We start from the raw sequence: 27,856 nt of genomic DNA on the forward strand, positions 1-27,856 counted from the left end.
CATCGTGATTACCTGGGTCATGAAGATCTTTTTTGAGTAGTTCTTCTGTGTATTCTTGCCACCTCTTCTTAATATCTTCTGCTCTGTTAGGTCCCTGCCATTCCTGTCCTTTTTTGAGCCCATCTTTGCATGATATGTTCCCGTGGTATCTCTAATTTGCTTGAAAAGATCCCTAGTCTTTCCCATTCTATTGTTTTCCTCTATTTCTTTGCACTGATCAGTGAGGAAGGCTTTCTTATCTCTCCTTGCTATTCTTTGGAACTCTGCATTCAAATGGGTATATCTTTCCTTTTCTCCTTTGCTTTTCACTTCTCTTCTTTTCACAGCTATTAGTAAGGCCTCCTCAGACAGCCATTCTGCTTTTTTGCATTTCTTTTTCTTGGGGACGGTCTTGATTCCTGTCCCCTGTACAATGTCATGAACCTCCACCCATAGTTCATCAGGTATTCTGTCTATCAGATCTAGTCCCTTAAATCTATTTCTCACTTCCGCTGTATAGTCATAAGGGATTTGATTTAGGTCATACCTGAATGGTCTAGTGGTTTTCTCCACTTTCTTCAATTTCAGTCTGAATTTGGCATAAGGAGTTCATGATCTGAGCCACAGTCAGCTCCCGGTCTTGTTTTTGCTGACTGTATAGAGCTTCTCCATCTTTGGCTGCAAATAATATAATCAATCTGATTTCGGTGTCGACCGTCTGGTGATGTCCATGTGTAGAGTCTTCTCTTGTGTTGTTGGAAGAGGGTGTTTGCTATGACCAGTGCGTCTCTTGGCAGAACTCTGTTAGCCTTCGTCCTGCTTCATTCTGTACTCCAATGAAGCATTCTGTACTGCTTCATTCTGTACTGGTTGAGGCATAGACTTGGATTACTATAATACTGAGTGGTTTGCCTTAGAAACAAACAGAGATCATTTTGTTGTTTTTGAGATTGCATCCAAGTACTGCATTTCAGACCCTTTTGTTGACTATTATGGCTGCTCCATTTCTTCTGAGGGATTCTTGCCCACAGTAGTAGATATAATGGTCATCTGAGTTAAATTCACACATTCCAATCCCTTTTAGTTTGCTGATTCCTAAAATGTCAATGTTCACTCTTGCCATCTCTCGTTTGATCACTTCCAATTTGCCTTGATTCATGGACCTAACATTCCAGGTTCCTATGCAATATTTCTCTTTATAGAATCAGACTTTACTTCCATCGTCACTCACATCCACAGCTGGGTGTTGCTGTTGCTTTGGCTCCATCTCTTCATTCTCTCTGGGGTTGTTTCTCCACCGATCTCCAGTAGCATATTGGGCACCTATCAGCCTGGGGAGTTTATCTTTCCGTGTCCTATCTTTTTGCATTTTCATACTGTTCGTGGGGTTCTCAAGGCAAGACTACTGAAGTGATTTGCCATTCCCTTCTCCAATGGACCACATTTTGTCAGAACTCTCCACCATGACCTGTCCATCTTGGGTGGCCCTACACGGCATGGCAGATAGTTTCATTGAGTTAGACAAGGACATGGTCCATGTGACTAGACTGGTTAGTTTTCTGTGATTGTGGTTTTCAGTCTGGCTGCCCTCTGATGGAGAAGGATAAAAGGCTTATGGAAGCTTTCTGATGGGGGAGACTGACTGAGGGGGAAACTGGGTCTTGTTCTGATGGGAAGGGCCATGCTCAGTAAATCTTTAATCCAATTTTCTGTTGATGGGTGGGGCTCTGTTCCCTTCCTATTATTTACCTGGGGACAACCTATGGTGGAGGTAATGAAGATAATGGGGACCTCCTTCAAAAGGTCCCATGCACACACTGCTACACTGGAGCGGCAGCTGTGCGACACTAGAGCAGCGGCTGCAAGGCACTGGAGCAACTTGAGGAGATATCCCACGTCCAAGCTCAAAGAAGCCCCAGTAAAATGGTTCAGTTCAGTTCAGTTCAGTTCAGTCGCTCAGTCGTGTCCGACTCTTGTGACTCCATGAATCGCAACACGCCAGGCCTCCCTGTCCATCACCAACTCCCAGAGTCTACCCAAACCCATGTCCGTCAAGTCAGTGATGCCATCCAACCATCTCATCCTCTGTCGTCCCCTTCTCCTCCCGCCCCCAATCCTACCCGCATTAGGGTCTTTTCCAATGAGTCAGCTCTTCGCATGAGGTGGCCAAAGTATTGGAGTTTTAGCTTCAACATCAGTCCTTCCAATGATCACCCAGGATTGATCTCCTTTAGGATGGATTGATTGGATCTCCTTGCAGTCCAAGGGACTCTCAAGAGTCTTCTCCAACACCACAGTTCAAAAGCATCGATTCTGCGGTGCTCAGCTTTGTTCACCGTCCAACTCTCACATCCATACATGACCACTGGAAAAACCATAGCCTTGACTAGACAGACTTTTGTTGGCAAAGTAATGTCTCTTCTTTTAAATATGCTATCTAGATTGGCCATAACCTTCCTTCCAAGGAGTAAGCGTCTCTTAATTTCATGGCTGCAATCACCATCAGCAGTGACCTTGGAGCCCAAAAAAATAAAGTCTGACACTGTTTCCACTGTTTCCCCATCTATTTCCCATGAAGTGATGGGACCAGATGCCATGATCTTAGTTTTCTGAACGTTGAGCTTTAAGCCAACTTTTTCACTCTCCTCTTTCACTTTCATCAAGAGGCTCTTTAGTTCTTCACTTTCTGCCATAAGGGTGGTGTCATCTGCATATCTGAAGTTATTGATATTTCTCCTGGCAATCTTGATTCCAGCTGAAGGGTGAAATCATGTTTAGAATCAAATCCCACACCCACCAGAGATGCTCAGAGGGCTCAAAAACACCTTGTGCACACCAGGACCCAGAGACCCCACAGAGACTGAGAGAACTGTGTTTGAGTGTCTCCTGCAGAGATATGGGTCAGCAGTGGACTGCCACAGGGAAAGGGGCTCTGGGTAAAGCAGACCTGCGTATGGCATAAGCCCTCTTGGAAGAAGTCACCATTAACCCCACCATAGAGAAACTAGAACTTACACAGGACTGGGGAAACAGACTCTTGGAGGGCACCAACAGAACCTTGTGTGCACCAGGACCTAGGAGAAAGGAGCAGTGACCCCAAAAGAGACTGACTCAGACTTGCCCGTGTGTATCCAGGAGTCTCTGACAGAGGCGTTGGTCGGCAGTGGCCTGATGCAGGGTTGTGGGCACTGAGTGTAGTGGGTGAGCAGTGGTGTCTTAACCAGTATTTTTGGTGGAAGTACTTCCCAGGTGGCTTAGTGGTAAAGAATCCGCCTGCCAATCCAGGAGATGCAGGACACATGAATTCGATCCCTGGATGGGGAAGATCCCCAGGAGGAAGAAATGGAAACCCACTCCACTATTCTTGCCTGGAGAATCCCTCGGACAGAGGAGCCTGGCAGGCTGCAGTTCATGGGGTCACAAAAAGCTGGACACATGTGAGCAACTGAGCACGCATGGAGTTCTAAGCTCCAGGATAAAACATAATGAGTACCATTTTAGACACGTGATTTTAGCTACTGGCAGGACACCCAGGTACAATGAGCAGACGATGATGTGTCTGGAACTCAAGAGAAGTTAGAACTAGATACAGATTTGGAAGATGTCAGTAGGTTTATAGTAGATATCTTAAAAGTGACATCAGAGAGAGAAGAATATGATGAACACTGTTAGTAGTCCACACAATCACCATCTCCCCTTCTTCCTTACTGACAGAATGCTAACTTCATTCAGAAGGAAATGTGTCTTTTTTTTTTTAAGAGCACTTTTAACACTAGTATTTTTAATTGTATAAACTAATGCAAGGAAAATACTGCCTACAGTTTATAATTTGTTCATTAAACTTTGAAAGAACTTCAGTATAATTACATAAATTGCAATTTGAGGTCTGCAACCACAGCAAGCCACCACATTCAAGTGAAGAAAAATGCTTTTATAGAGGGGAGAAAGAAAGTTGGGGGAAGGGGATTGTAATAAACTGAGTCCCCGGTTTTTCACTGGCAAGTCTTTGTCAGGGAAAAGGAGTCTTTCTTCTTATTATTGGGCTTGCTATGTTCACAGTATTCTTGCCTGGAGAATTCCATGAACAGAGGAGCTTGGCAGTCTATACAGTCCATGGGGTCGCAAAGAGTCAGACATGACTGAGCAACTTTCACTTACTTAACTTGTAGTCACAGGATATGATATCGCCCCCTGCTGGTCTCCCTAATCTATTGGGGGTTCCTATTTATTAATTTTTTACAGTGGTGATAATTGTACAACATTGTAAATATACTTAATGACACTGAATTGTACACTTAAACATGGCTTAAATAGTAAGCTTTGCTTTGTTTATCTTACCGTAATGAAAAACAAGAGGAGTCACCCTGCAGTACTAGGGCTTGCCAGGCGGCGCTAATAGCAAAGAATCCTGCCAAGCAGGAGACCTAAGAGATGCGGGTTTGATCTCTGGGTGGGGAAGATCCCCTGAAGGAGGACTGGCAACCCACTCCAGTATTCTTGCCTACAGAATCTCATGGACAGTGAAGCCTGGCGGGCTACAGTCTATACGGTCGCAAAGAGTCAGACATGACTTAAGTGACTGAGCACCCAGGAACTGCTGTACTAAGAACTAAGATCATTTAACTTCAGAGACCCATAAAAGTAGGAAGTATACTCGTGAGGAGCTGCCAAAGTCAACATTTTGGTTTTATACTATTTTTATATGAACCTTAGGATCTGAAAAGGCGGAGGAGTTTTGTCTGTGGGGCCCGGGTGCACCCCCGCGTCGCCAGTCCTGGCCACCTTTCTCGTAACTGAAAGAGCAGCAATCCAGAAACCGCATCCTTAAAGGGGTGGGGAGGGTTCCGCCTCCCGCCCAACCAGCAGTCTTCAAAGCCAACGGCCCTGTCTCTGTACATTCTTCCAATCAAATGGCCCCAAGGTGGGGCTTGAAGGGTAGAGCCAACCGAAATGGGTCTATTTCCTTTGGACCCGCCCTCCCCTGCTTCCGATTGGCAGGTTTCAAACCCACGGGAGCCATTGAGAGCGGACGCAGCGCGGCGCTCCGGCTTTGTCTCCAGGCGCGGCCTTTGAAGAAAAACTGTCGTTTGAGAGTCATGGTGCGGCCTGGACTCTCCGCCGCCGCGGGTGAGTATGACCTCCAGCAGCTGTGTCTTACGGGCGGGGACGAAGGGAGGACCCCGAGTGAGTCCTTTCTGCAGAAGTGACCCGATCGCTTGCCTGCCTGCCTCTGTCTCCCCGTGGGCGTTTTTGGTTCTGCGGGGGCTGACCCAAGCCCACGCTCCAGGCATCGGTGAGAAAACGGGGCTGGGGGTCTAGGAGGCTGTGCGCGGGGCCACGCCTCCCAGGCACCGTCCCAAAGAGTCCCGCAGCAGCTCTGCAAAAAGCTGTCATTGTCACCTCGTTTGGGTAAAGAACCGAGGGTCCTTGCTCGAGATCGCACAACCAGTGGAAAGCCAAGCGCTCCCGCGGCCCAGATTTGGCTTCTGGCGGAGCCGGGTTGTGGCCCTCGGGGCTACGCCGCCCGCCCCAGCTGGCTGTGACAGCTGTCAAGGCGGATCTCACCCAGACGCGGAGGTCTTCTTGCAACACACGCGCCCTGGAGGCTGATGGGTTAAATCTGCATCGATGCTGAGGGTCCTAGGCTCCCTGACTTTCTAAATGTGTCTGGAGCCCTTTGTTGACTTTTTAAATATTCCTGCCCAGATACCTGTCACCTGCTCCAAAAGGCACAGTGTTTTGTTAATTTCTGCAATAATACCTGTTGACTGTCTCCCAGGGCCCAGGCACTGTCCTGGGCATTTTACACAACATCCCTTAAAAATGGGCATTTCTGCCCCATTTTACCCGCTCAGCAAGGTTTGCTAACTGGCTAGTAGACATCATAGAACTGGGATTCCAGCCACATCTCTCAGCTCCATGAGCCCTCTCAACACAGCTGTCTCCTGGAGAAAGATCAGAACCAGTTATCAAAACACAGGGCAACTCAGTTTAAATGAGGTTGAGTTGTTTTGCACCCCCTATAGCTGTTGTTTTTGTTTGGCCGATAAGGCATGTCTGACCCTTTGCAACCCCATGGACTGCAGCAAGCCAGGCTTCCCTGTCCTTCACTGTCTCCTGGAGTTTGCTCAAACTCATGTCTATTGAGTCGGTGTTGCCATCCAACCATCTCGTCTTCTGTTGTCCCCTTCTCTTCCTGCCTTCAATGTTTCCCAGCATCAGGGTCTTTTCCAATGAGTTGGTTCTTCTCATCAGGTGACCAGAGTATTGGAGCTTCGGCTTCAGCATCAGTCCTTCCAGTGATTATTCAGGGTTGATTTCCCTTAGAATTGACTGGTTTGACCTTCTTGCTGTCCAAGAGACTCTCAAGGGTCTTTTCCAGCACCACAACCATCTTTTAATTTTAGCCTTTTCCAATCGCCCACTCCCCTCACTCAGTTCCTGCCTCTGGACTCCCATAGTTCCTTCTTTGACCCGCTTTTATCACCACTACCAGATTGAAACTTCTCGAAGAGAGAAATATTGACTTTTCATCCCCTCACAGATGGCTTGCTTAGAAAGAAAGTCACTATATGGATAGGTGTTTGCCATGAACCTCCAGCCTGGCCTATTTTGTCCTTAGTTCCGAAAGAAAGGGTCTGTGGGCAAAAATCATCATTCCTGTCAGAAGGATTAATAAAACAAGCCCTGAGCTCGCCAGCTCAGGTGGGCCAGTGATAGCATTTCTTCATGCAAAGCTTGATAGGTTGTAGCTGAGAACAGTGGCTATGAGCAAGGGCTCTGGGTTGAATAAACCTGGTTTCAAAGTCTGGCTTTGTATACCATTTTGTTGTTGTTTAATCGCTAAGTCATGTCCGACTCTTGCGACCCCATGGACTGTAGCCCACCAGGCTCCTCTGTCCATAGGATTTCCCAGGAAAGAATACTGGAGTGGGTTGCCATTTCCTTCTCCAGGGGATCCTCCTGACCCAGGGATCAAACCAGGATCTCCTGCATTGGCAGGCAGATTCTTTAACTGCTTGAACTACCAGGAAATTCCCTGTATAGCATTTATCCATGTTTAAATTTCAGACTGTAAAATACCTTATAGGATGTTTGTACAGATTAAAGGAAGTAATATAAGTGTAAAGAGCTTAGCATAGAATGAGACATATAAATTTTATTGTCAATGTTGATGTGAACCTGGAGGCAAATCTGTAGGGCTAGGGACTTTAAAACATTATGGTCCAATGCCAAAATCAACACAGAAAAGTGCCTTCTTTTAGAATATAAGTGAGCTTGTTAAAATCTTGAGCTAAAATTCTGTTATTTGCTTGCCTGTTTTGCAGAAGAGCGGCAGAGAAAGCTGCAGGAATACCTAGCAGCCAAGGGAAAACTGAAGTGCCAAAACACCAAGTGAGTCTGTCTCCCATAGTTATGCAAGTTCTGTTGCCCTGGTTGCTAATGGCAGTTTAAAGCTCTGCCAAAACACAGCCCTTTTGTTTGCAGTCTGCTCAGACTGCATTAGGATCCTAATATGATTCAAAAAGGGCATTTTGGTGCAGGCATGAAAAAATGTTGGCAAAGATTAAAGCATTATTATTGTGAATCTCCCAAGGTGAGAGAGAAGGGTCTGTGGTAGCACCTACAATGCTGGAAGCTTCTCCCATCTCTGCTTTGTTTGCTGGGAGAGGGATGGTCCTGGTCCTGGTGCTTCTTTCTAAAATGAGAGCCAGTTATATAATCCATCCTCTGTAAACTGCACAGCCCCATCCTCTAGCCTGAGAGTGTACTTGGGTCTTCCTCTTAGCACTGACGTGGAGGCAAACAGACTATGACGGCCTCACTTTTCCCTTTTGTCAACATCTTGTCATCTCAATGGTGTCACCACCCTTACCTTAGCACTGATAGGTTTTTCTCCCCAACGTGTTGCTGAATTTTTAGTCGAAAACAAATTTTTACAAAGTTAGCTTTCAGCCTTTGTTTTAGCTTCTTTTTACTTTGAGTTTTTCATCTTGTTTATAGTTTCCCTTGCAGTGCTAGAGCTTTTAAGTTTAGTTAGGTCCCATTTGTTTATTTTTATTTCCATCACTTCAGGAGGTGGGTCAAAAAGGATCTTGTTGAAATTTATGTCAAAGAGTATTCTGCCTGTGTTTTCCTCTAAGAGTTTATTAGTTTCTGGCCTTAAATTTAGATCTTGAATCCAATTTGAGTTTTTTTCTTTTTCTTTTTTTGGCTGAGCCATATGGCATGTGGGATCTTAGTTCCCCCAACCAGCAATCGTACTCATGCCCCCTGCATTGGAGGCACAGAGTTGTAACCGATGGCCCACCAAGGAAGTCCCTTGGAGTTTATTTTTGTGTGTAGTGTTAGGAAGGGTTCTAATTTCATTCTTTTACATGTAGTTGTCCAGTTTCCCCAGTACCACTTATTAAAGAGGCTATCTTTTCTCCATTGTATATTCTTGCCTTCTTTTACTGTGCGTTTTTACTTGACTCAATTTCCTTGATTAAATAAATCAACTTAATTCATTTATTCAACAATTCACTTAATACCTATAATGTGTCAATCACTCTTGGTTCTAGAGATAAGGTGCTTACCAAAATGAAGCAGTCCCTGCCCTCCTGGGATGTGCATCCAAGACCAGAGAAACAAACATCAAGTTTTGCTCAAAGTTCCTGTTTGGCAGTTTATGATCCGTGAAGTTTGAATCTAAATTCCCCTCTACTTTTCTATCTTTTTTTTTTTTTTTGAGTTTTCTGTCTCATTAGCTAGTTTTCACGTGTGCCTCTATGTTTTTTTATTTATATCACTCTCCTCACCTAAAAATTAACTAGTTGAGGACACTTAAAAAACAAGCAAGTTTTTTTAAGTTGAAGTATAGCTGATTTAATACAAATGAATTTATTTACAAAACAGACTCATAGAAAACACGCTTTTTAAAGAAGCACTTATCTTATTTGGCATTGAATCTCTAGTGCCTGGCACCTTGCAATGTTCAGGGAATGATGTTTAAATGAGTAAGACTATGCAGATATGAAAAAAACATATTTTATTAATATTATTAGAATGTTGTATCTATGCATAGAACATCTATGAAAGGATCACAGAAAAAAAATAGGTAAGAGTAGTCATGGTCACCTAGGAGTAGAATAATAGGACTAAGGAAAGGATGATAAGGAGACTTTTTATTAATTATAATTTATACATTTTTTAACCACATGGAAATTCTAATGATTTAAAATTATAACCATAGTAATTTTTAATATTTTTAATCACTGTACTCCCAAGCCTTGCTGATTCTTCTGTACTAAGAATTAATCTTATTTCATCTTTTTTAGGCCTTACCTAAAAGCCAAGAATAATTGCCCAAATCCTCCACCTTCTAAATCTGTAAGTAGAAATTAGTCTTTGCCCTTAATGCCAAGTGGTTCTGGTTACACATTCACAAAACTTACATAGTAATTATTCATCATATTACCAAACCAAAAACAGAAAGTCATAGCTCTGCGCACTGACTTATCTTTCCCTAGTAAATAAATCTCTGACAGATTCTCCTTTCTAAGTAATTGCTTTCAGTGTGGATGCTGTAGAATCCTCAGTGGCCTGTTCCTGTTATTTACCATATTAATTCTAAATACCCCTCCCTAGTTTTCAGTTTTCTGCTACCTAGTCCTCCCTTTCTTATCCAAAATTAAGTCACATGACTGAAGTATTTACTTATGAATAATGTAGAATCTAACCTTAAAACCCTATCCTAACTTCACAGATATGACTCACTTTATACTGAGATGTTTGATGCTTATTCAGAGCTGTCTCAAAGTATCTCAAGCCTGCCAGCATCTCCCACCACTCCATACCACTAATCTCCAGGATGAGACAGTGTTCCTTGAGGGACACTCTGACCTTTCAAAGGCAGTGTTATTTTAAGAGAATTAGTGTAGCAATAGAAAGTACTAGGAAGGGACTTCCCTGGTGATCTAGTGGTTAAGAATCCGCACTTCCACTGCTGGGTACGCGGGTTCGATCCCTAGTCAGGGAACTAAGGTCCCACTTGCCTCTCGATGCAACCAAAACAAAAAAACAAAAGCAAGTATGAGGAAGAACTGAGGAGGTACCCTAACATAAGTTTATTATGTATGTATCTTTCCGGAATTCCAGGAAGGATACTTCATTGGGACATAGCACTCAGCAAGTACTTGTTTATTTTGTTAAACAACAATTTTTGTGTGTTCACTGCATCTCTACTTAATTCTATTAGAGTTCTATTAATTCTAATACATTTCTAATAGGAACTCAAGTTATAAAAGTCATCTATTAGTGAGTCTTTGTTTTGTCAGGATCAATTTTCTTAAGTTATCAACAAAATAACTAGTTTCTTTTTTTACTTTAAAAAAAATGGACTAATGTTTTTACCTTTAATTTATTTGTCTTTTTAGACTATTGGACCCAAAAAGGATGTTACCAACCATGTTGCCTTGCCTGTCAAAGCTACAAGATCCATCAGCATTAAACTGCAGTCCAGATCTGCCAATATCACCAGGTCCCAGAGGCCAAAGTTGGAGCCACCAAAACTAGGCAAAAGGCTCACTTCAGAAAGTGTTTCTTCTAACCCAAACAGTAAGCCTCCTGGCAATAGTCAACAACTGCATGGATTTGGATCGTCCACTGATGGAGAACAGCCAAGAGAAACCATGGGATCACTTAATATACAGGAACTGAAAACTGCAAAGCAGCAGGTAACAGATCAAAGAACTGCTAAAGGTACAGACCCTGTGGACAATACCCATGTTGAAAATGAATTCCGGGGTGGCTGTCTAAAAGAGATGAATAAAGAGAACTTGCGCCAAGACTTACCAGACTCTGAAAGGAAGCCAAATCCTGAATCCTGGACCATAAATAAGCCCAAAACTAATCAAACCAAAAGCAGTTTGGCTCCTACTAGAGAAGTCTTGGGCAAAAGCTCAGTGAATAGTGCTGCTCTGAAAGAGAGAGTTATTAAACCATTTGTTGAAACACAAATCAGGGTTCCACCAGGGAAGTCTCAGCAACTCTCTAGAGTAGCAAACCTTATAATACCAGGGGGAAAACCCCCAAAAACCCTTCCTTCTCACTTTGTCCAGACACTTAATAGGACTCAAGCCACAAAGAAAACAGTGGTTAAGGACATAAAGTCTATAAAGGTTAATAGAAGTAAGTATGAAAGACCAAATGAAACTAAGTTACAGTCATACACTGTTACTGAGCAGAAAGTAAAACACAGCAAACCCAGTACACACCCCAATGTGCTTCAAGGAGGATGTAACCACAGACATCCAAACATTAAGCTAGATCGTAAATCCACTCAGGCTTGTAGACCTCGGACATCATATGCACTGCAGAACTCAAAAGCCGTAAGCCAAAGGCCAAATTTGACTGTTGGCAGCTTTAACTCCATCATTCCAAGCACCCCTAGCATAAGAGCAAATGGAGCCACTGGAAATAAATGCAACAACAGCTGTCAACAAAGAGCACGGACTCTGGACTCCAAATTCAAAAGCGCTCCTCCCCAGAATTGTTTTCTAAACAAGACAGCTCCCCGGACTCAAGCTGGTGGCCCAACAGTAAGTGAAAGAGGAGTCCTGGATGGGGCCGAAACTAATCCAAGTAAGAAGATCACAGCAGAGGATCGAAGGTACTTTATTTTAATTCCAGAGTTTTGCAAATTAAGATGGCTAGGCAAATTGACCATCAGAAGTGCTAAAGTCAGGAAATGGGTCATAAATAATGGCTCCTGGGTAATTTTTAGCTATAACTCTTAAAAATTCAAAGCAAATATTAAGACTTGATAGAACTGGGTGGACATTGTTCTCTGTAATCTCTGTATGCTTGAAATAATTTATTGTTTGTTTTTCTTTTAATTTTTTTTTTTTAAAGAAATTCAAGCAAAATAGTTGACCAAGAAGTAGGGGTTGCAGAGGTAGACTATTCATGCAGGAAGTGCCCCACAGGGACAGAACAGAAGCAAGGTAGGAGGAGCCAGAGTAGTGAACTTGCACAGATAGAAGCTTCAGAGATGGTAATCCCTCATCAAGCCAACTAGTGCATAAAGCCAGAAAGGTTATCAGGGAAGAAGGAGCAGGAAACTTCTATGAGTCTGAGCAGGCCAAGTTTTGGAAAATAAACTGAAGCAGAGAGAAATAAGCAGTTCACATAGAGTTCAGATGGTAGAAATCAGGACCTCAGGCATTAACATAGGTGATGCTTGAAACTGAGCCAAAGGATTTCATTACACTTTCTGCACAGGACCATATATATTCTCATGATGTGGTGAACATCCCAGGAGAAGCACCTCGGTACACTTGGTTGGAGTAGAAAATAAGGAGATTTCTGGCAAGGACAAAAGGACCACATAAAATAAGATGGTAGCTAAAAGGTGTAGCTGAGTGAAGTGAAGGCAGTATTTATTTTCTAATACAGCCCTGAACACAGCTGACAAGCTCTCTGCCCCCTGAAGAAACAGAAAATAAACAACTTGATTCAGGGTGAGGTGATTGAGAGAAGGAGGCTGGGATGATTTTTTTAGATAGAAGGGTCGGGGAGTTACTTTCAACAGTGACATCTGGGCTGGGAAAAGGACAGTGACCAGAAGAAAGACAACAGAGAGAAAACTGAATGCAAAGACCTGGAGCTGGTGAACAAGGAGGTCAGGGTCCCTACCCTGGAGCTCACAGTCTAGACCACATAACCTACAGTGGATCATAAGATAGTCTGATTACAATTGGCCAGCGTTGATGACCAAAAAAGGAGGAGTCTGTAGAGGGAATAGATCTTCACTCATTCCTGGAGTGTTCCTTCAGCACCTACAATGTGTCAGGCACTGAGAGATACAGTGGTGTGTGCATAGTCGCAGTCTACTCTTAGGGAACTTTTTTTTCTGGTGTGTGTATGGAAAGTACTAGAATAATAAATTTATGGCTTTCAAGTCCTGGGAATGAGTTGACTTTAGAAAAGGCAAATTCTAAGAGCGTTAATAGTTGTTGATTTTCTGGCAATAGCGAAATGATAAGGACAGCAAACAGATCCTTGATTGCTGGGAGCTGGACGTGGGTGGCATGGCTGACCACGAAGAAACATCAGGGAATCTTTAAGGGTGTTATATCTTGATTGTCATCACGGTGACATGATATTCATGCATTTGTCAACACGCACAGAACTGTGTGCCAGAAAAGGTGAATTTTACAGCAGTTAAACAATGTGTTCCAAACACCACGCTAGGCACTAGGCCATCCAAGGTTTCCATCTTCACAGACCTTGCATTCCAGTGCAGAAGATATTAATAGAAAATCAACACATTGATTAAATAAGATGAATTAAAGACAATTACCCTTCAAGGAGGTATCATTTGAGTAGAGGACCAAAGACTGATAATTCAAGGCCCTGAGACCGGAATGAGCTTGGGTCAGGTGACTGGAAGGAAGCCAGGGCTCCTGGATGGCAGGGAGTGAGCAAGAGAGGGGTGAGATGTGAGTCTGGAGGAGTAGGCAGGGGGCACAATGCTCTGCGCCTCTGGCCATGGAAAACATTTTTAATTTTATAGCAAAAGCCATGAGAAGTTCCTGGCAGTGACTCTGGTTTACGTTGTAAAGATCACCAGCAGCTGTGCACAGGATAAATTTGAAAAGGATTAGAGTGGAAGCAAGGAGGTGACTTAAGAGGCTTGCTGCAGCATTCCAGGCAGAAGGTGATGGTGCACTGGACCAAGAATGGTGGCAGTGGAGACAGAAGCAGTACTGACTGTACGATGATGTGTCAGATGCGAGGAAAGAAAGGACTACTCACGACAACTCCTAGTTTTAGGCCCTAGCAGCTGGGTAAGTTGGGATAGTGTTTACCGATGTAGGGAAGGCTCTTTGGGAAAAGATTTACAGATGAAAATCAAGAGCTTTGTTTTGGACGATATTAAATTTTAAGTACCTGCCAGACATCAAATAACAGATTAGGCATCAATTAGGCAGAGGGTTTTACAAAGTTTGGGGTCCTAGGGAATGACCTGGGCTGAAATGTACACTTGTGAGTCATAAACGTGTAGTTGTGATTTAAAGAAGCTGAAGAGCCTGCGTGCAGATGCTTGGGTCCTCATGTTTTGGTGCCGCCCCCAATGGTAGTCTGTGTTGTCTGCCTCAAAGCAGGAGTGCAGAGTGTGAACAGTGTGGGGAAGGTGAGACCTAGGACTTGGTGCCATCAGAGATTAGCTACCTAAGAAAAGAGCCCTGAAATTATTGACCTTGTTAGGGGAAGCAGGGGTCCTGTGTCGTCAAGAGAGGGTTAAGGAACTGGGCCAAGTGGATTGCTTTGAGTGGCCAAGACCCTACTGAGGGCTGAATATAGGTTTGGTACATCTGGTTGAGTGGCAGATACAGAGCTTATGAGAAGAGAAATGGAGTGCTGAGTTAGTGATCTCGAAGATGGAGGGATGTCTTAAGAAAGCAATTGTCAGAAGTAGCATACAGGTGAAACAAAAATTTTCAGGGAATAATATTGAAAAATAATCATGGAATTATTGAGATAGTGAAGGACAAGGATGCCTGGCATGCTGCAGTCTGGGTTGCAAAGAGTCAGATGTGACTTAGCGACTGAGTAACAATCAGGAAATTAAGAAATTTGAAGATGGAGATGCTAACCACATGTTGTAATCCTAGTACTCCATCTGGCATCTACCTTCTGAAGGGTGGGAGCAACCAGTGCCTCCGTAGCGATTAAATTGTTTTTAAAACATTCTCCCAACTTTGCAGTTGAAGGTGTGCAGTGCTAATCTATGCTTGTCGTACTTTGGAATCTTAACCATGTATCAGAAAAAAACCCTAAAACCATTCCCCATTTTAATTGTATAACAGGAAACAATTGGAAGAATGGCGGAAATCTAAGGGGAAAATCTATAAACGGCCTCCTATGGAGCTTAGAACAAAAAGAAAAATAATAGAGGGAATGAATATTTCATTCTGGAAGAGTATGGAAAAAGAAGAGGAAGAAAAGAAAGCACAACTTGAACTGTCCAATAAAATTAACAACACTCTGACAGAATGTCTGCAGCTCATTGAAAGGGTGAGTGAGAAGGATAATCTTCCAAAGCTTTGCCAAGTCTTAGGGTTTTTAAACACTTTTCTTAAGTATAGTTTCGGGGAGACAACCTCTGTCTAAGTAGAAGTTTAGCTACTCCTTTTAATAGGGAGGAGTGATAGTAATAATAATAATGAAACATACTTCAATAATGGCTCCTGGTATGCCAGGTGTTGTTCTAAGCATTTTACTTACATTATCTCATACAATTATCATAACAACTATTACTATATTCACTTTATAAATGAAGCTGAGGCCCAGAGAAGTTGGGAAATTAACCCAAGCAGTCTGGATCTGGAATGATCCAAAAGGAACTTTGCTTTCTTTGTGTATCAAGGTCCAAAGAGTTCACATCTGACATTTGGAGGTGAAGCTATAGTCAAAAGGCAAGGCCTAGCCTCCAAATTTAGCTTTGGTCTTATCCTTCAGGTTTGACTAGGTAATGTTTCATATCAGTTAAGAGTCAAGTCAGGAAAACAGAAACACAAGCAATCTCAGTAGAAAGAATGTAATATGAAGATCACTTTCACTGTGTCTTATGTGAGTTCCCTGGAAGCAGACCCTACGAGGAGAATTTGTGTAAAAGTAGTTTACTAGGAAGAGGCTCCAAGGGACAAGTGGGAGGGGAGTTGGGGATGTGGGACCAGAAGGAGAAAGAGGGCAGGCAGGGCGTGGTCTCAAGCAGAGTTCATGGAGGGTCACTGTAGCACAGTCCCACCGGGGAGCTCCAGAGACAGTGCAGGTCTGTCTCTCAGAGCTCTCCTGACTGGGGCAAGGAAACCGTGGCATCAGTCATTCCATGGTCACTGCTTAACGGCTTCCCTTGGGGGTCAAAAGTGCCCAGGCCCTTCTGACTCTATGGACACATCACAAAGAGGCACAGATGCTGCCTGTAAAGTAGTTTGTGAGCCTGGGTGCACAGAAATGATAAAGGAATCATCAAAGGAGATAGGGGTGCCACACACAGAACTGAAGACAGAAATGAATCTCAGGTAACAGTGGCAGTAACTGCAGGAAGCAGCTAGCATCCAGTGGGTCTAGGGGAATGAAGAGAGGTTGGGGACATCAGAAGCTAGAAGTTGGCAGAGACAAACCCTGGTGTAAATGGGACTCCAGCTCTAAGGATGCTGGTGCCACAGGAGCTGCAGGAGGGGCCCTACTGGGCTAGGATTCAGACCTGGAGAAAAGGATGCTAACTACCCAGTTGGGGCTTTTGCCTCTGAAGGTGCACAGTAAGGCAGGATCCGTGCATGCCAGGGAAAAAAAGGTAGAGGCTAGAACCAACTGCTGCTGCCAGAGTGAAGGACCGTTACTGGGGTGATGAAAGCAAACGAGAAAAAGGAAGTCCCCTCTCTTCTCCAGCCTGCAGCCTTCCTCTACTGCCCCACACTGGCTGAGCCCATCAAGGAACTGCTGTCAAAACAGAAAGTGATTTATAGACTTACAGAATTCTGTACAACAAAGCAGAGGATAAAAGATGGGTTTAGAGCTAAGACACTGAAGCTCAATAACTGACACATTCTCGTTGGTTGCTAGTTTGATAGTTCCATTTTGAGGTCTTCAACCCAGAAGTTACCTTAGAATAATATATTTTAACTTCCAGATATGTAGTTGGTTTTGTTCATGTCTGGTTTTTTTTGTTTGTTTTTGTTTTTCTGGCTACTTGTCTGCCAATTTTTAATTATACTGCATTGTGGTTGGTGAATGTAGCCTATGTGTGTTCTGCTTGATGGAATTTTTTGAAATTTTATTTCTGATCTCAATGTCTAGTCAGCCTTGGTGAATGTTCCAAAAGTGTTTGAAAAGTATATGTATTCTCTGTTGAATAGAAAATTCTACATGGATATCAATTAGATCACACTTAGAAATTTTAAATAGCACAATTATTTTTTTGTTCATTTACTTGCCTTTTTTGCTCTCTGAAAAAAATATACCAAAGTCTTTTACTGGCACTGTGATTTCATAATGTCACTTTGTCTATCAATATTTACTTTCTATTTTTCAAAGTTATGTTGTTAAGTACATAAAGATTCATGACTTGCTCTGATTTTTCTTTTGTCTGATATTAATCTTGCCACACCTGCTTTGTTGTTACAATTTGTCTGGTAAATCTTTCCCTATCTCTTTATTTTTAAAGGTATGTCTGATATGAATACATACAGTTTAATTTCTCTAACAAAATATGGAAAACTCTCTGCTTTTAAAAAGTGCATTTAGCCCATGTACATTTATTGTAATTACATATATGTTTAACTTTATTTCTGCATTTTATTTAGTAATTCAATTTACATGCAGTATTTTTTGTTTTATTTTTCTTCATGTCTTTGTTTGATCCAGTTTTCATTTCATAAAGAAAGCATATAAATTGAAATCACAAAAGAAAGTGCTAAGTATGAGTTCAAATATGGTGTGCAAGTATATATCATATTCTTCTTGTGATTATTTTTGTTTCAAGTCTTCCAGTTGAATTCTAAAGCTCATTCACTAATAACTTTATGGTTTTTGAATGGTAAGCTTTCTGAGTTGTTACGCTTATAAAAATGTCATCATTTCATCCTCATGTTGGATTCATAGTTTGAGTGGGGGAAATTTCTAAATTCAGATGGTTTTTCCTGGAAGATTTGAAAGTTACTGTTTCATTTTCTTTCTTGCATCTGAAATTGTTGATTTATTAAAGTCTCATGTCAATCTCTCATTCCTCTGTAGGTAATCTTGTTTTTTGTTTTTTTCCTCTCTGGAAGAATTTTAAATTTTATTTTTATCCTTGGTTTTCTAAGTATGGGTCTTTTTTCATCCATCTTGCTTAGCTCTCTGGGGACCTTGCAGTCCGAATACTTGTTTCTCTGTTCAGTCCTTGGGAATTTTCTTCTGTAACTGCAGTGCATGTTCAGCTTTGTTCTTTCTCTGTGTCTTTGAAGAAATTCTATTACATGGATATTGGATTGTATCCAATACAGATGTATGTAATAAATATATCCAATATAGAGTATAGATGTGTCCTCCAGAACTCTTTTACATACTTCATTTCTTTGTTCTGTTTCACTGGATTCTGGAAGAATTCCACAGCTGGATTGTCAGCTCACTGATTTATTCTTCAGCAGTGCCACTGTTCTGCCCATCTATTGATTCTTTTTCATAACACTGATTCTGGTTTTATGACAGCAGTATTTTCTTATCACTCTGAAGATAGTGACTACAACACTCTTAAAATTTATTCCTCTTTGCTCCCTCAACTTCTTGCGCCAGTGTTCAGTCTTCTGGTTGTTGAGTTTCATGCCTCTTTCATGCAGTGTTGGTTTCCTCAGACATCGGTGATTCTTGACTGTGAGCTTACCCCTGTGTCTCTCCCATCTCAGGAAGAGCAGGAGGTGCTGCTTGGTTCAGTGTGCCACTACCTGGATTTCTGAGCGTAGTAGCTCCCATTTCCTTCTAGTCCATGTCACTGCACTGCTCTTGGTATAAGGCAGAAGAGGTCCAAACTTATGAAGCCATTATAAAGTTCCTTTGTATGGGATTGAACCTTCTTTATATATACCTGCAAAGAGTCAGACATGACTGAGCGACTGACAAACACACACACACACACATATATATACCTGCATGGATCCCCAGCACATACACATGAATATCCATGACCCTTTCACACCTATGCCATCCTTATGCTTCTGTTAGTTAAGCAGAAATTCTGGTCACTATTCAGTGTTCACATTATTATGACTATGTAAAAAATACATAGAAGGTTCATTACTCTAGGGTTTGGTTTGGTTTTGGTTTTGCATAAACAGGTAGAACAATTTCTTACTTTGAGGTACGATAAACATTCTTCTATTTGGTCTCTTAACTCTTAAAATTTAATGATCAGTACCAGAACTCTTCAAAACTATTTAAATAGGTGCATTTTATTATATAAACTACTTCAGTAAAATTGAATTTTTTTAATAATAAAAAAAAAACACTGATCAGACTGATTTCTGCATACTTGCTATGGTAAGTATTAGGAGATGTGAAAATAACAGCAAGACAGTAACAATTACCTCTGGGTATTTTTCTTTTTTCCAGGGTGTACTTTCTAATGAAGTATTTGCCATTTTGTCCAGTATTCCTGAGGCTGAAAAATTTGCTAAATTTTGGATCTGCAAAGCAAAGTTGTTGGCAAGCAAAGGCACCTTTGATGTTATTGGGCTCTACGAAGAGGCCATTAGAAATGGGGCCACAGTAAGTATCTGTCTTGAGTGAGTGACTTCTTAAAACTCCTCTTTCATATGAGTTCTCTATTGTTTGCAAAATGGCAGTTATATAATGTGATGTTAAAGGTTCTAATATACTTCGTAAAGTTATATGCAAAATATGAAGTACAATATGTCCTTTGTGAACATTTTAATTAAAATATTTATTTTATAGAAACTAGTGTCACATGTAAACAAATAGAGTCACTTTCTTGTCAAGTGAATATGTCTCACTTAATACTCATTGTAGAAATGTGCACTTATGGAAAGCACCAGCATAGAAAATTATAGTATAACATCAATATCCAATACTTAGAAAATCATACCTCACCATAAAGAACCTAAAAAATATATTAAACCCAACACATCAATATCCATAGATCAATCATTCAGAGCCATTTCATGAAATAACTTGTAATTCTTAAACCTAGTAAAACCACTGTCTCTATATAATTTAACAAAGACTGCATCAAATAGTTTAAAAACTCTTTTCCCTATAATATCACTTTCTATGTCATTGTATGTTCTACCATACCTTTCCCATGATTGTTCAAAATCAGAGTTTTACATGGTCATAGTTTAAATAAATAGTTTGATAAAGTCTATACCATAAGGCCCATTTCCCTCCCCTCCTATTTCCCACTGACAGCAAACTGAATATTTTGTTACCTTGATAATTTCAGATACTGTGCTAGTATTACTACTTCTTGATTTTTCTCTTTAGACATGATTTGTAGACTTCCAACTCTGCAGGATGAGGATCTAACCCTCTTTTTCACACACACCTGCACAGATCCCCAGCACACACACACAGACACCCCATCACCCCTGTAGACGTCACTATCCTCCATATTTCCATTAGAATCAGACAGACATTCTGATCACTGTCCAGTGCTCACAGTGTCATAAATAGGTGAGAACTATACACTGATCCACGTAGTACATACTATGGTTACTTTGCCTTTTTAAGTATGGTTTTCTAATTTTCCTGAAATAATTTTCTTGTTTTCCCTTTGCTTAGTATTTCCAAATTCTTCTATAATTATCTATATTTTTCAATACTTTCCAAACATTATATGCTATTGATTTCTTTTCTTCAGGTTATTCTTTTTTTTTTTTTTTTGGCTATGCTAGGTCTTCACTGCTGCACTGCCGGGTCTTCTCTGGTTGCAGTGAGTGGCCAACTGGTGATTCTTCACCCCCATCTTTATCAGTTGTCATTCTGGGATCTCCTTTCACCAGAACTATCAAGTTACCTTTTCTTCCAGACTGCACTGCCTGATTCTTCTCCAATGCTTTTTCTTCTCTCATCTCCTTTTTTTGAAGGAAGAGTGGGGTGTTTGTTTGGTTGTATTCTCTATTGTTCATTACAGGCTTTACTCAGATGCTGGTGAACTGGACTGTTTGTATAAAGTGGGTTTTAAAAACTTATTAAAAACTCGGGTCACAGATGAGGCTTTACCATAGAGTGATCTGGCTGAGTCAGCTGATTGAAGAACCCCCAATATCAGTATCTTCTGGTCTTTCCTCTAAGGTTGGTCATATTCTCTGAAGAAGGCTCATTGATCCTCCTTCCTGAGAACCAGGATCCGGGCTACCAGTGTTATCGGGGTAAAAGGAGCTGCGAGTCTCAACCTTCAGCATGGAAACTTTCATTTATCCCTTTTTTCAACAGACACTCCCACCCTCAGTCTTACATGATATCACCCGGAGACTTGGAGCATACATGCCTGGTGCCCTGTTGGGATGAAGGTGGGAGGGACAGAGCCACCAGTCTGCATGGAGTTCAGGGATGCAGGGTAGATTTGGAGGTCTAATGGCTTTTATTGACTGACTGGCCAAACCACCAGCTTTTGGGATCTTCCCTGACCAGGGATGGAATCCAGGCCTGGCAGTGAAAGCACCAAGTCCTAATCCCTGGACTGCCAGGCAATTCCCAGTTGTGACTGCTTTTTGACAGATGCTCTAGAGCCCTCCAGCAATTCCTGAGCCGTTCAGAGACTTTGGGGTTGAATCAGATTCTTTCTCAGCCAAACTGCCAGCATAGAATTTGACTCTTTCATTGGTCAAGCTGGTTACCTCTTCCTTCTACATTCTTGTTGCTATTTCTTCTATTCTCTGTGGCTATTGCCTCCTTTTAACCCCTTTTTAAAATCATTTCAGAAGAGTTTCAAGAGGGATTAGGCATAAATGTGTACTCAATCTATCATCTTTAACTAGAAGCTTGTGAAAATCTACACTTAATGAGTGTTTTATATAATTAAGATGCTTCATAATGTATTTTGTACATTTATTCCCATTTCCTTAAGCTTACAGCATTTTTGCTTTTGTAAAAATGTATAGACAGCTTTGCTTTTATGCTCTATTTTCAGTTTATATCTGTTATTTATTTGATACAGGGTCCCAGGTCAGGAAGACCAGCCTCCAAATACTGTGTTCCTATGAGAAAGTACTGTTCGTTTGTGATGTTCTGTTTCATGGCATCGTTTACATACTTAAAAAGGAAGGGGAGAAAAAAAGGAAGACTATCTCAGATAATTTTATCAGAAAATTACTTTTCTGTGATAGCTTTTAGTTTAGTGTTTTTTATATTATGTTACCAAATAAAAGAATGAAAGGAAAAGCTGGGGGAAAATTGTCTAAAATGCTAACTAAAGGTTATATTTAGATGATGGGTTATGGGTGGTTTTCCTTCTTAACTTTGACCTATTGTTCAGTTGTCTGTATTGACATATATGACTTTCATGATAAAAACAAAGCTTCAGTTAAGACAACACTGAAAACATATAACAGATTTTCTGTATACCTTAGTTCTGTATCTTTGGATTAGAATCTTTATATGGGAATACGTCTTTGATGGGATTATGTCAGTCAATAAGAAACCTAATTTGATTTAAAGAAATTTTATTATAGACAACATTCCATAAATTTGTCTCTTCATTAAAGTCAGGCATGCCAGCATTTAACCAATATTTTTTCTCTTCCTTTATTTTTCCTGTAAAGCTAAAACTGAAGACTTTTAAATGTTACTTATAGTTAGACAAGAGATTAAAAAGGGAAACATTCTTGTTATAAAAAGTCTATTTGATGTTAAACAACATCATAAATTCCTTGGATCATTTTTTTCAATGAATGTTTTTAATATACCTTTCGTGTATTTTCTTCCTTCTAGCCAATACAAGAGTTGCGGAAAGTTGTCCTTAATATTTTGCAAGACCAAAACAGAACCACAGAAGGTACTGCTATTTTGTATTTAAATTCATTCCCTCTAGCTACTCAAGTAAAAGTCACTGAGGAACACATATAGGGAAAGAAGAATTTTAAGTTCCCTGAAATGCCTCTCGCTTCTTGGTTTCCCTGGTGTGGACCTTTCAGCTTTTATCATCAGCCGACTGATTTCTATTATTGCAAGTAAATATACTGCTCCAACACCAAACAAAGGTTTCCACCGGAGCATCCTAGATCAGGGTGACTTGCTTCCCTGGAGAGAAGACAAGAGGCTCTTTACCAGGAGAGACTGAGCCAGAGAGGAGAGGTGCTTTAGTTTAAGTTATGTGTTTAATTGTTATATGCCCACCAACCCGGATACCTCCAAATTCATGTTCTACCTTTAAAACATAGCCATCTCAGGAATCATTTCACATAGTTCACCATTGCTGTCATTGGCCAAAACCTTTAGAGAACTCTTCTATGAAAAATGTGCCAAATATAGCGAGTGGCACATTATATATAATTGTATTTGTGATATGAACGGGGTTGGGGAGAAGACACCTTGAGAAAATAAAATGGATAACTTTTATAATCTTAAAAGGTGACAAATCTTTTTCCATTAAGAGTAGATTGAGCTTTGGGGAACAATCAAACCATGTAGAATTACAGCCAACTAACCCATTACTTTTAGAAATAAGATTGTAGTATATATACTCAATGGTACTCTTACTGAGAACAATGCTACAATTCAGATATCTGTTTATAATATATGGCAGTGTTCTTTAAAGAATTAAAAAAAAGAGGAAGAGAGACAGGAATTCATGCCTTTTCCACCTGTTGGCCTCTCTTGGGGTCTCAGCCTCCAGCCACAGTATATCTATCTGTCTCAGTCAAATTTCCTTCCCGTCATTTTGGTTGCTGTGGTGGTTAGGCTATGATGCACATTGTGTAACACAAGACATTTACACCTATATCCAAGGTGAGAGCCACATGGTCATCCCTGGGTCGGAGGGGATCAGAAGGTCAAGTGGGTTAACCCTAATGAGTTAGGAGAATTGACCCAACGTGTGGAATGAGGGTAAAAGGCCAATGGTTAGTCACTAGGGGAGCTCCCTCAAGAGTGAATAAGAGACTGGGGATGTATTCAGAATGTTGAAAGGGTAACAGGGATCCAGTCTCACAGGCCTAAACTCTGTGTGGAGGACTGGTTAGGAGGCGGCTTAATGCAGCAGGGTGTTACTACAAGGCTTAGAGGGAAAAACTAGGTGTAAGTCCCGCTCCAAATCAGCTGCTCTTTATTTAGCATATGGAATCCATAAGGATCACTAAGAAGTCACGGAGATATTCCTGTTTCACTGTATTGATTTTTTTAGCTTCAGTATTAAATTGCTAACTCTTTCCTTTTGACCTTATATACATAGGAATTACCTCTAGCTCCTTAGTTGCTGAAACTAATATAACATCAGTAGAAGAGCTGGCCAAGAAGACGGAATCTGGGGCATCTTGCCTTTCCACAAAAGACAGTGAACAGATGTCAGTAACACCCCAAATAACAAAGTCAAAACAGGATGGTCATCCTGGTATCAAATTACAAATCACCCCAATCCCTCGGTAAGCACACTATAAAGCTTTTGTGTTCACAGGTCTAAATTAAGTCCAGTTGTCAGTTTTTCCTCCAAAGATCCGGGATACCAGCAGATAAGTGATATGAATACTCCTGCCTCATATGAGGACTAGGTGATCTAATCCATCTTTGGTGTTAAGGGAAAAGGGGGGAGGGGAGAGGTGGAGCCCATGCCAGGGAGACAGTCCTTTCTCTGTACACACCCCACCCCACCACAGCAACTCCAAGGAGATCTGACCTTCCTATGAGGAAGGAGCTGCCAGATTCAGGAGGGCTGTTGGAGTGGAGTCACCCCTTCCTCTTGGAATCGGTCCTCCCCCTTCACCCTCATTTGTCCTGCAATGGCAGATCCCATCCACCTTTCCTGGGGGTCAGGAATAGGGGTGCTGCACAAATTGCTAAGCAAGGGCAACTTCTGGAGCTATGGGAAGGAAGGGGCCATGAATAGTCTGTAAGAACAAGGAGGGCTGGTCAGGCCTGTACCAGTTAAGAGACTGCTCATGTATCAAGTGTTTGGTTTTGAAACAAGTGGAAGTTTAAGACAGAATCCATAATAATTTAAAGAACCGTGTCAGGGTATCAATGTCATTCATTGTTCGTGCTCTTGAAAGGAAAATTTCAAACAAAAGCACCAAGACCACAGTTCTGTCTTACTTCCCTGGGGAGCCCAGCTGGGCTTCTCCCACTCTGAACACCTCTCTCAGATGTGTCATTTCCTGACTATACTCTGCTCATGGGTGGATGAAGGTAAGCTGCTGATGTGAAAGCCACCTCTCACTGGCTCGGGAATTTTTAGGAGCATTTTCAGCAGACTGGCCATGAGTTTTATAAGACTAACGTAATCTGTGATTTTGTATCCTGTGGCCAGGATTCACTCTGTGGAAACTCTCTGCAGCTTATCTTTCAGGCTATTATAGGAATGCATTAAAGCCCTTACCAGGAAGATGCCCAATTTGCTCCAGTCTCCACCTATGGTTTGGTCCACCATCTTAAAAGATGTTTTTGGATAATTTACTGTCGAAGCTAGAAAGTGTCTTTGAATTCTTTAGTCCAGCCATTTTTGGTGTTAGGCCCAATTTCCCCAAAGGATGTCAACTCTGTGGAAGTTTATGGAATAAACAAACACCAACTGCCAAGTAGTTGACTTCAAACAAAAGCAGACTTAGCACTTCATTCAATGAAATCCCTCTGCTGACACCATCTGAGAACAGATGGACTCCACCCAGTTCATCCTAACATTCAGGGAACACCCATCTTAGGATGAGAGCTGCCCTAGACACATCTCTTGTATCAGCCAATGTTGAAATTCTCTCATGTTTTATTAGAGAATAAGAAAAAAATAATAAGTAGAATTTTGAAATGAGTTGCAAGATTTTGAATGCACCTCTTGCTCTCTTAGGATAAATGGGATGCCAGAGGTGCAGGACATGAAGCTGATTACACCCGTGAGGCGTTCGGCCAGGATCGAACGAGCCGTGTCCTGCTACCCAGAAATGCTACAGGAACACGACCTCGTGGTGGCTTCTCTCAACGAGCTCTTAGAAGTGGAAGAGACCGAGTGCTTTATATTTCGCAAGAATGAGGCTTTGCCTGTAACTTTAGGGTTTCAAGTCCCTGAATCATAATTTCTCAATGCTTCCTTTTTTAAGAGACATTTCAGAGCCTCCATGAGACAAGAAATGCACTTACCCAGGTGACCTGGGAGAAACTGTACAATGGAGAGGCATTGTGGGTGCAGGCCATGGGCCCCTGGAACTTGAAAAGTAATTCACCGGGACTGACTCTCAAATTTTATATCCCCGCAGGAAAGTCTGGTTTATTTAAGACTGGAGTTGGCCGCAGTTTTCCAGCATACATAAATTTCCAACTTTTGAAAATTAATTTACCCCACAAGTATGGAAAATTTTTAAATTTTATTGACCTACCTTAATCCCACCATACTTACTTTTTATATCAGGAGGTCAGATCCACAATACAATAAACTTTCCTTCCTGCATCCATCCTAGCAGAGAGGGCAGGTCCTCGCAGCCTGAAAGACCTGAGCATAGACACTGGCCTTCCCCACTTAGATGGAACATAACTCACCATCTGGTCAAATGCCCTCATTTAGCTGATGAGTTTACACCCGCCGTGCCTTGGCTCAGAGATCACAAATGGTTTTTCTGTGTGATCTTTGACTTCGCTCACAGATCCTGGAGATGAGGGGTAATTCCCATCCTCTCTGTGCCTGGTTTCCTATAATGATACACAATCCTGAATTGGGGTGGTCATTAAGCTTTTTATATTCAAACCTAGTTTGTATTTATTATTCAGAAATGCTTCAGATAAAAGCGAAAGGGAGTAGCAGAGAGCGGTGGGAAGAGGACCCTTGCCTCTTCAGTTCTATGCTCTGTAGGGGACATCTGGCCTGAGAAGACCACCTAAGCCCCAGAGATTCCCCAGTCACCTTTCCCAATCAGAATCACTGTGTAAATATAATGTATAGAAGGACCTAGTCAATGTATTGTAGATTTCAGCTTTCTAAATATTTATATTATCTTTAAAAAAATTAACCTTTGTTCAATCCTGCTTATTTATCTTATTTATTACAGAAAACTGTGATGGTAGCTTGGCCTAGAGAATTAGGGGTGTGTCTGTGGAAACACGGGCTTCCCAGGTAGCTTAGTGGTAAAGAATCTGCCTGACAAGTAGGAGACTTGGGTTCGATCCCTGAGTCAAGAAGATCCCCTGGAGGAGGAAATGGCAACTCACTCCAATATTCTTGCCTGTGAAATCCTATGGACAATGGAGCCTGGCAGGCTACAGTCCATGGGGACCCAAACGGTCAGACACAACTTAGTGACTAAACAACAACTGGCAAACACCAGTAGGCCTGGAGAACTCACCTTGATCTGACCCCAGCCTCACACAGGATGCAGATGTTCCCACTGTGAGGCAAGCAGAGCCATCTCTAAGATTGATAAAAACAAGATTCTAAAACTGAGCTATAAAACCCTGAAGCTACTAGACTAACTCTCAACGAGAAATAGACTGTCACCACAATGAAAATGCAGGAATCCATGCAGCCAGCCCTTTTCTCCCCTTATAGACAGACTCACTTCACCTGTGAAGCCAAATAATGCTTAGAAGGCACAGAAGCTGAAAATGGGACTGGGAGAAAACAAATATTCAAAGTCAGCAGACAACAAGAGTCAAACATATCCCTCCTAGTTCTCAAAAGAGCAACTTCACCATTGCCAGTTCTTAGCAGGATGTCTCGGTTCCATTGTTGGGTTCTGACAATGCAGGATGAATTATTGGCATCTAATAATGTGTAGTTTTCAAACTGACAAATTAGAGATTTTAAACAGCCTGATTAGACTAAGTAGCATCTTCAGGATCTAAAAGGATGTGGAAATCATAGTGGATGGTACAGCAGCTGCAGAAAGTTACACCCTGATTCTGGAGTTCTTTGTAGATTCTCAGTAATCCTCTTGTTTAGTAAATAGCTGTTCCTAGAAACCAGAGCAGGTGGGAAGGAAAGAAGGCAGGCCCTTAATCTCTTGGCAGGAAGATTCACAGGGAATTGTAGTGGAGATACAGTCTTTAAACAGTATTAAGACTAATGTGTAGGGACAGCTTCTTAGGAGAGGGAAGTGTGAGTATTGAAGATAAACAGGGATGGTTATGTGCTGACATCAGGTGCAGAATGCCTGGGAACCAGAAGACAAAGGGAGAAGGTATGACCGTTATTAATGTT

At 41.6% G+C, this 27,856-nt stretch overlaps 1 protein-coding gene across 2 annotated transcripts; it reads left to right on the forward strand.

Moving 5' to 3' along the window:
* Nucleotides 1-5,050: 5,050 nt before the first annotated feature.
* On the forward strand, nt 5,051-26,611 carry CKAP2L (cytoskeleton associated protein 2 like). 2 transcript variants are annotated; one of them, XM_081593539.1, is made up of 9 exons: nt 5,051-5,106; nt 7,308-7,374; nt 9,300-9,351; nt 10,398-11,632; nt 14,835-15,042; nt 19,117-19,272; nt 22,456-22,519; nt 23,915-24,104; nt 25,517-26,611. In XM_081593539.1, the coding sequence occupies exons 1-9, from the start codon at nt 5,076-5,078 to the stop codon at nt 25,740-25,742; spliced, it is 2,229 nt and encodes a 742-aa protein (XP_081449665.1). In that variant the 5' UTR covers nt 5,051-5,075; the 3' UTR covers nt 25,743-26,611. The 2 variants fall into 2 exon arrangements, with proteins under 2 accessions (XP_081449665.1, XP_081449666.1); XM_081593540.1 differs by lacking the exon at nt 7,308-7,374.
* The last annotated feature ends 1,245 nt before the right edge of the window (nt 26,612-27,856 follow it).

This window comes from Giraffa tippelskirchi, chromosome 4 (assembly GCF_054371585.1).
Source record: "Giraffa tippelskirchi isolate mGirTip1 chromosome 4, T2T-mGirTip1v1.2.pri, whole genome shotgun sequence".
Classification (NCBI taxonomy): domain Eukaryota; kingdom Metazoa; phylum Chordata; class Mammalia; order Artiodactyla; family Giraffidae; genus Giraffa; species Giraffa tippelskirchi.

What these genes read in the sequence shown, in the direction of transcription:
- CKAP2L (XM_081593539.1), top strand. Translation starts at nt 5,076, where the DNA reads ATGGTGCGGCCTGGACTCTCCGCCGCCGCGG. An exon ending in ATCCTCCACCTTCTAAATCT is followed by an intron (nt 9,352 to 10,397) that starts GTAAGTAGAAAT and finishes TTGTCTTTTTAG; the next exon opens with ACTATTGGACCCAAAAAGGA. An exon ending in GTCTGCAGCTCATTGAAAGG is followed by an intron (nt 15,043 to 19,116) that starts GTGAGTGAGAAG and finishes TCTTTTTTCCAG; the next exon opens with GGTGTACTTTCTAATGAAGT.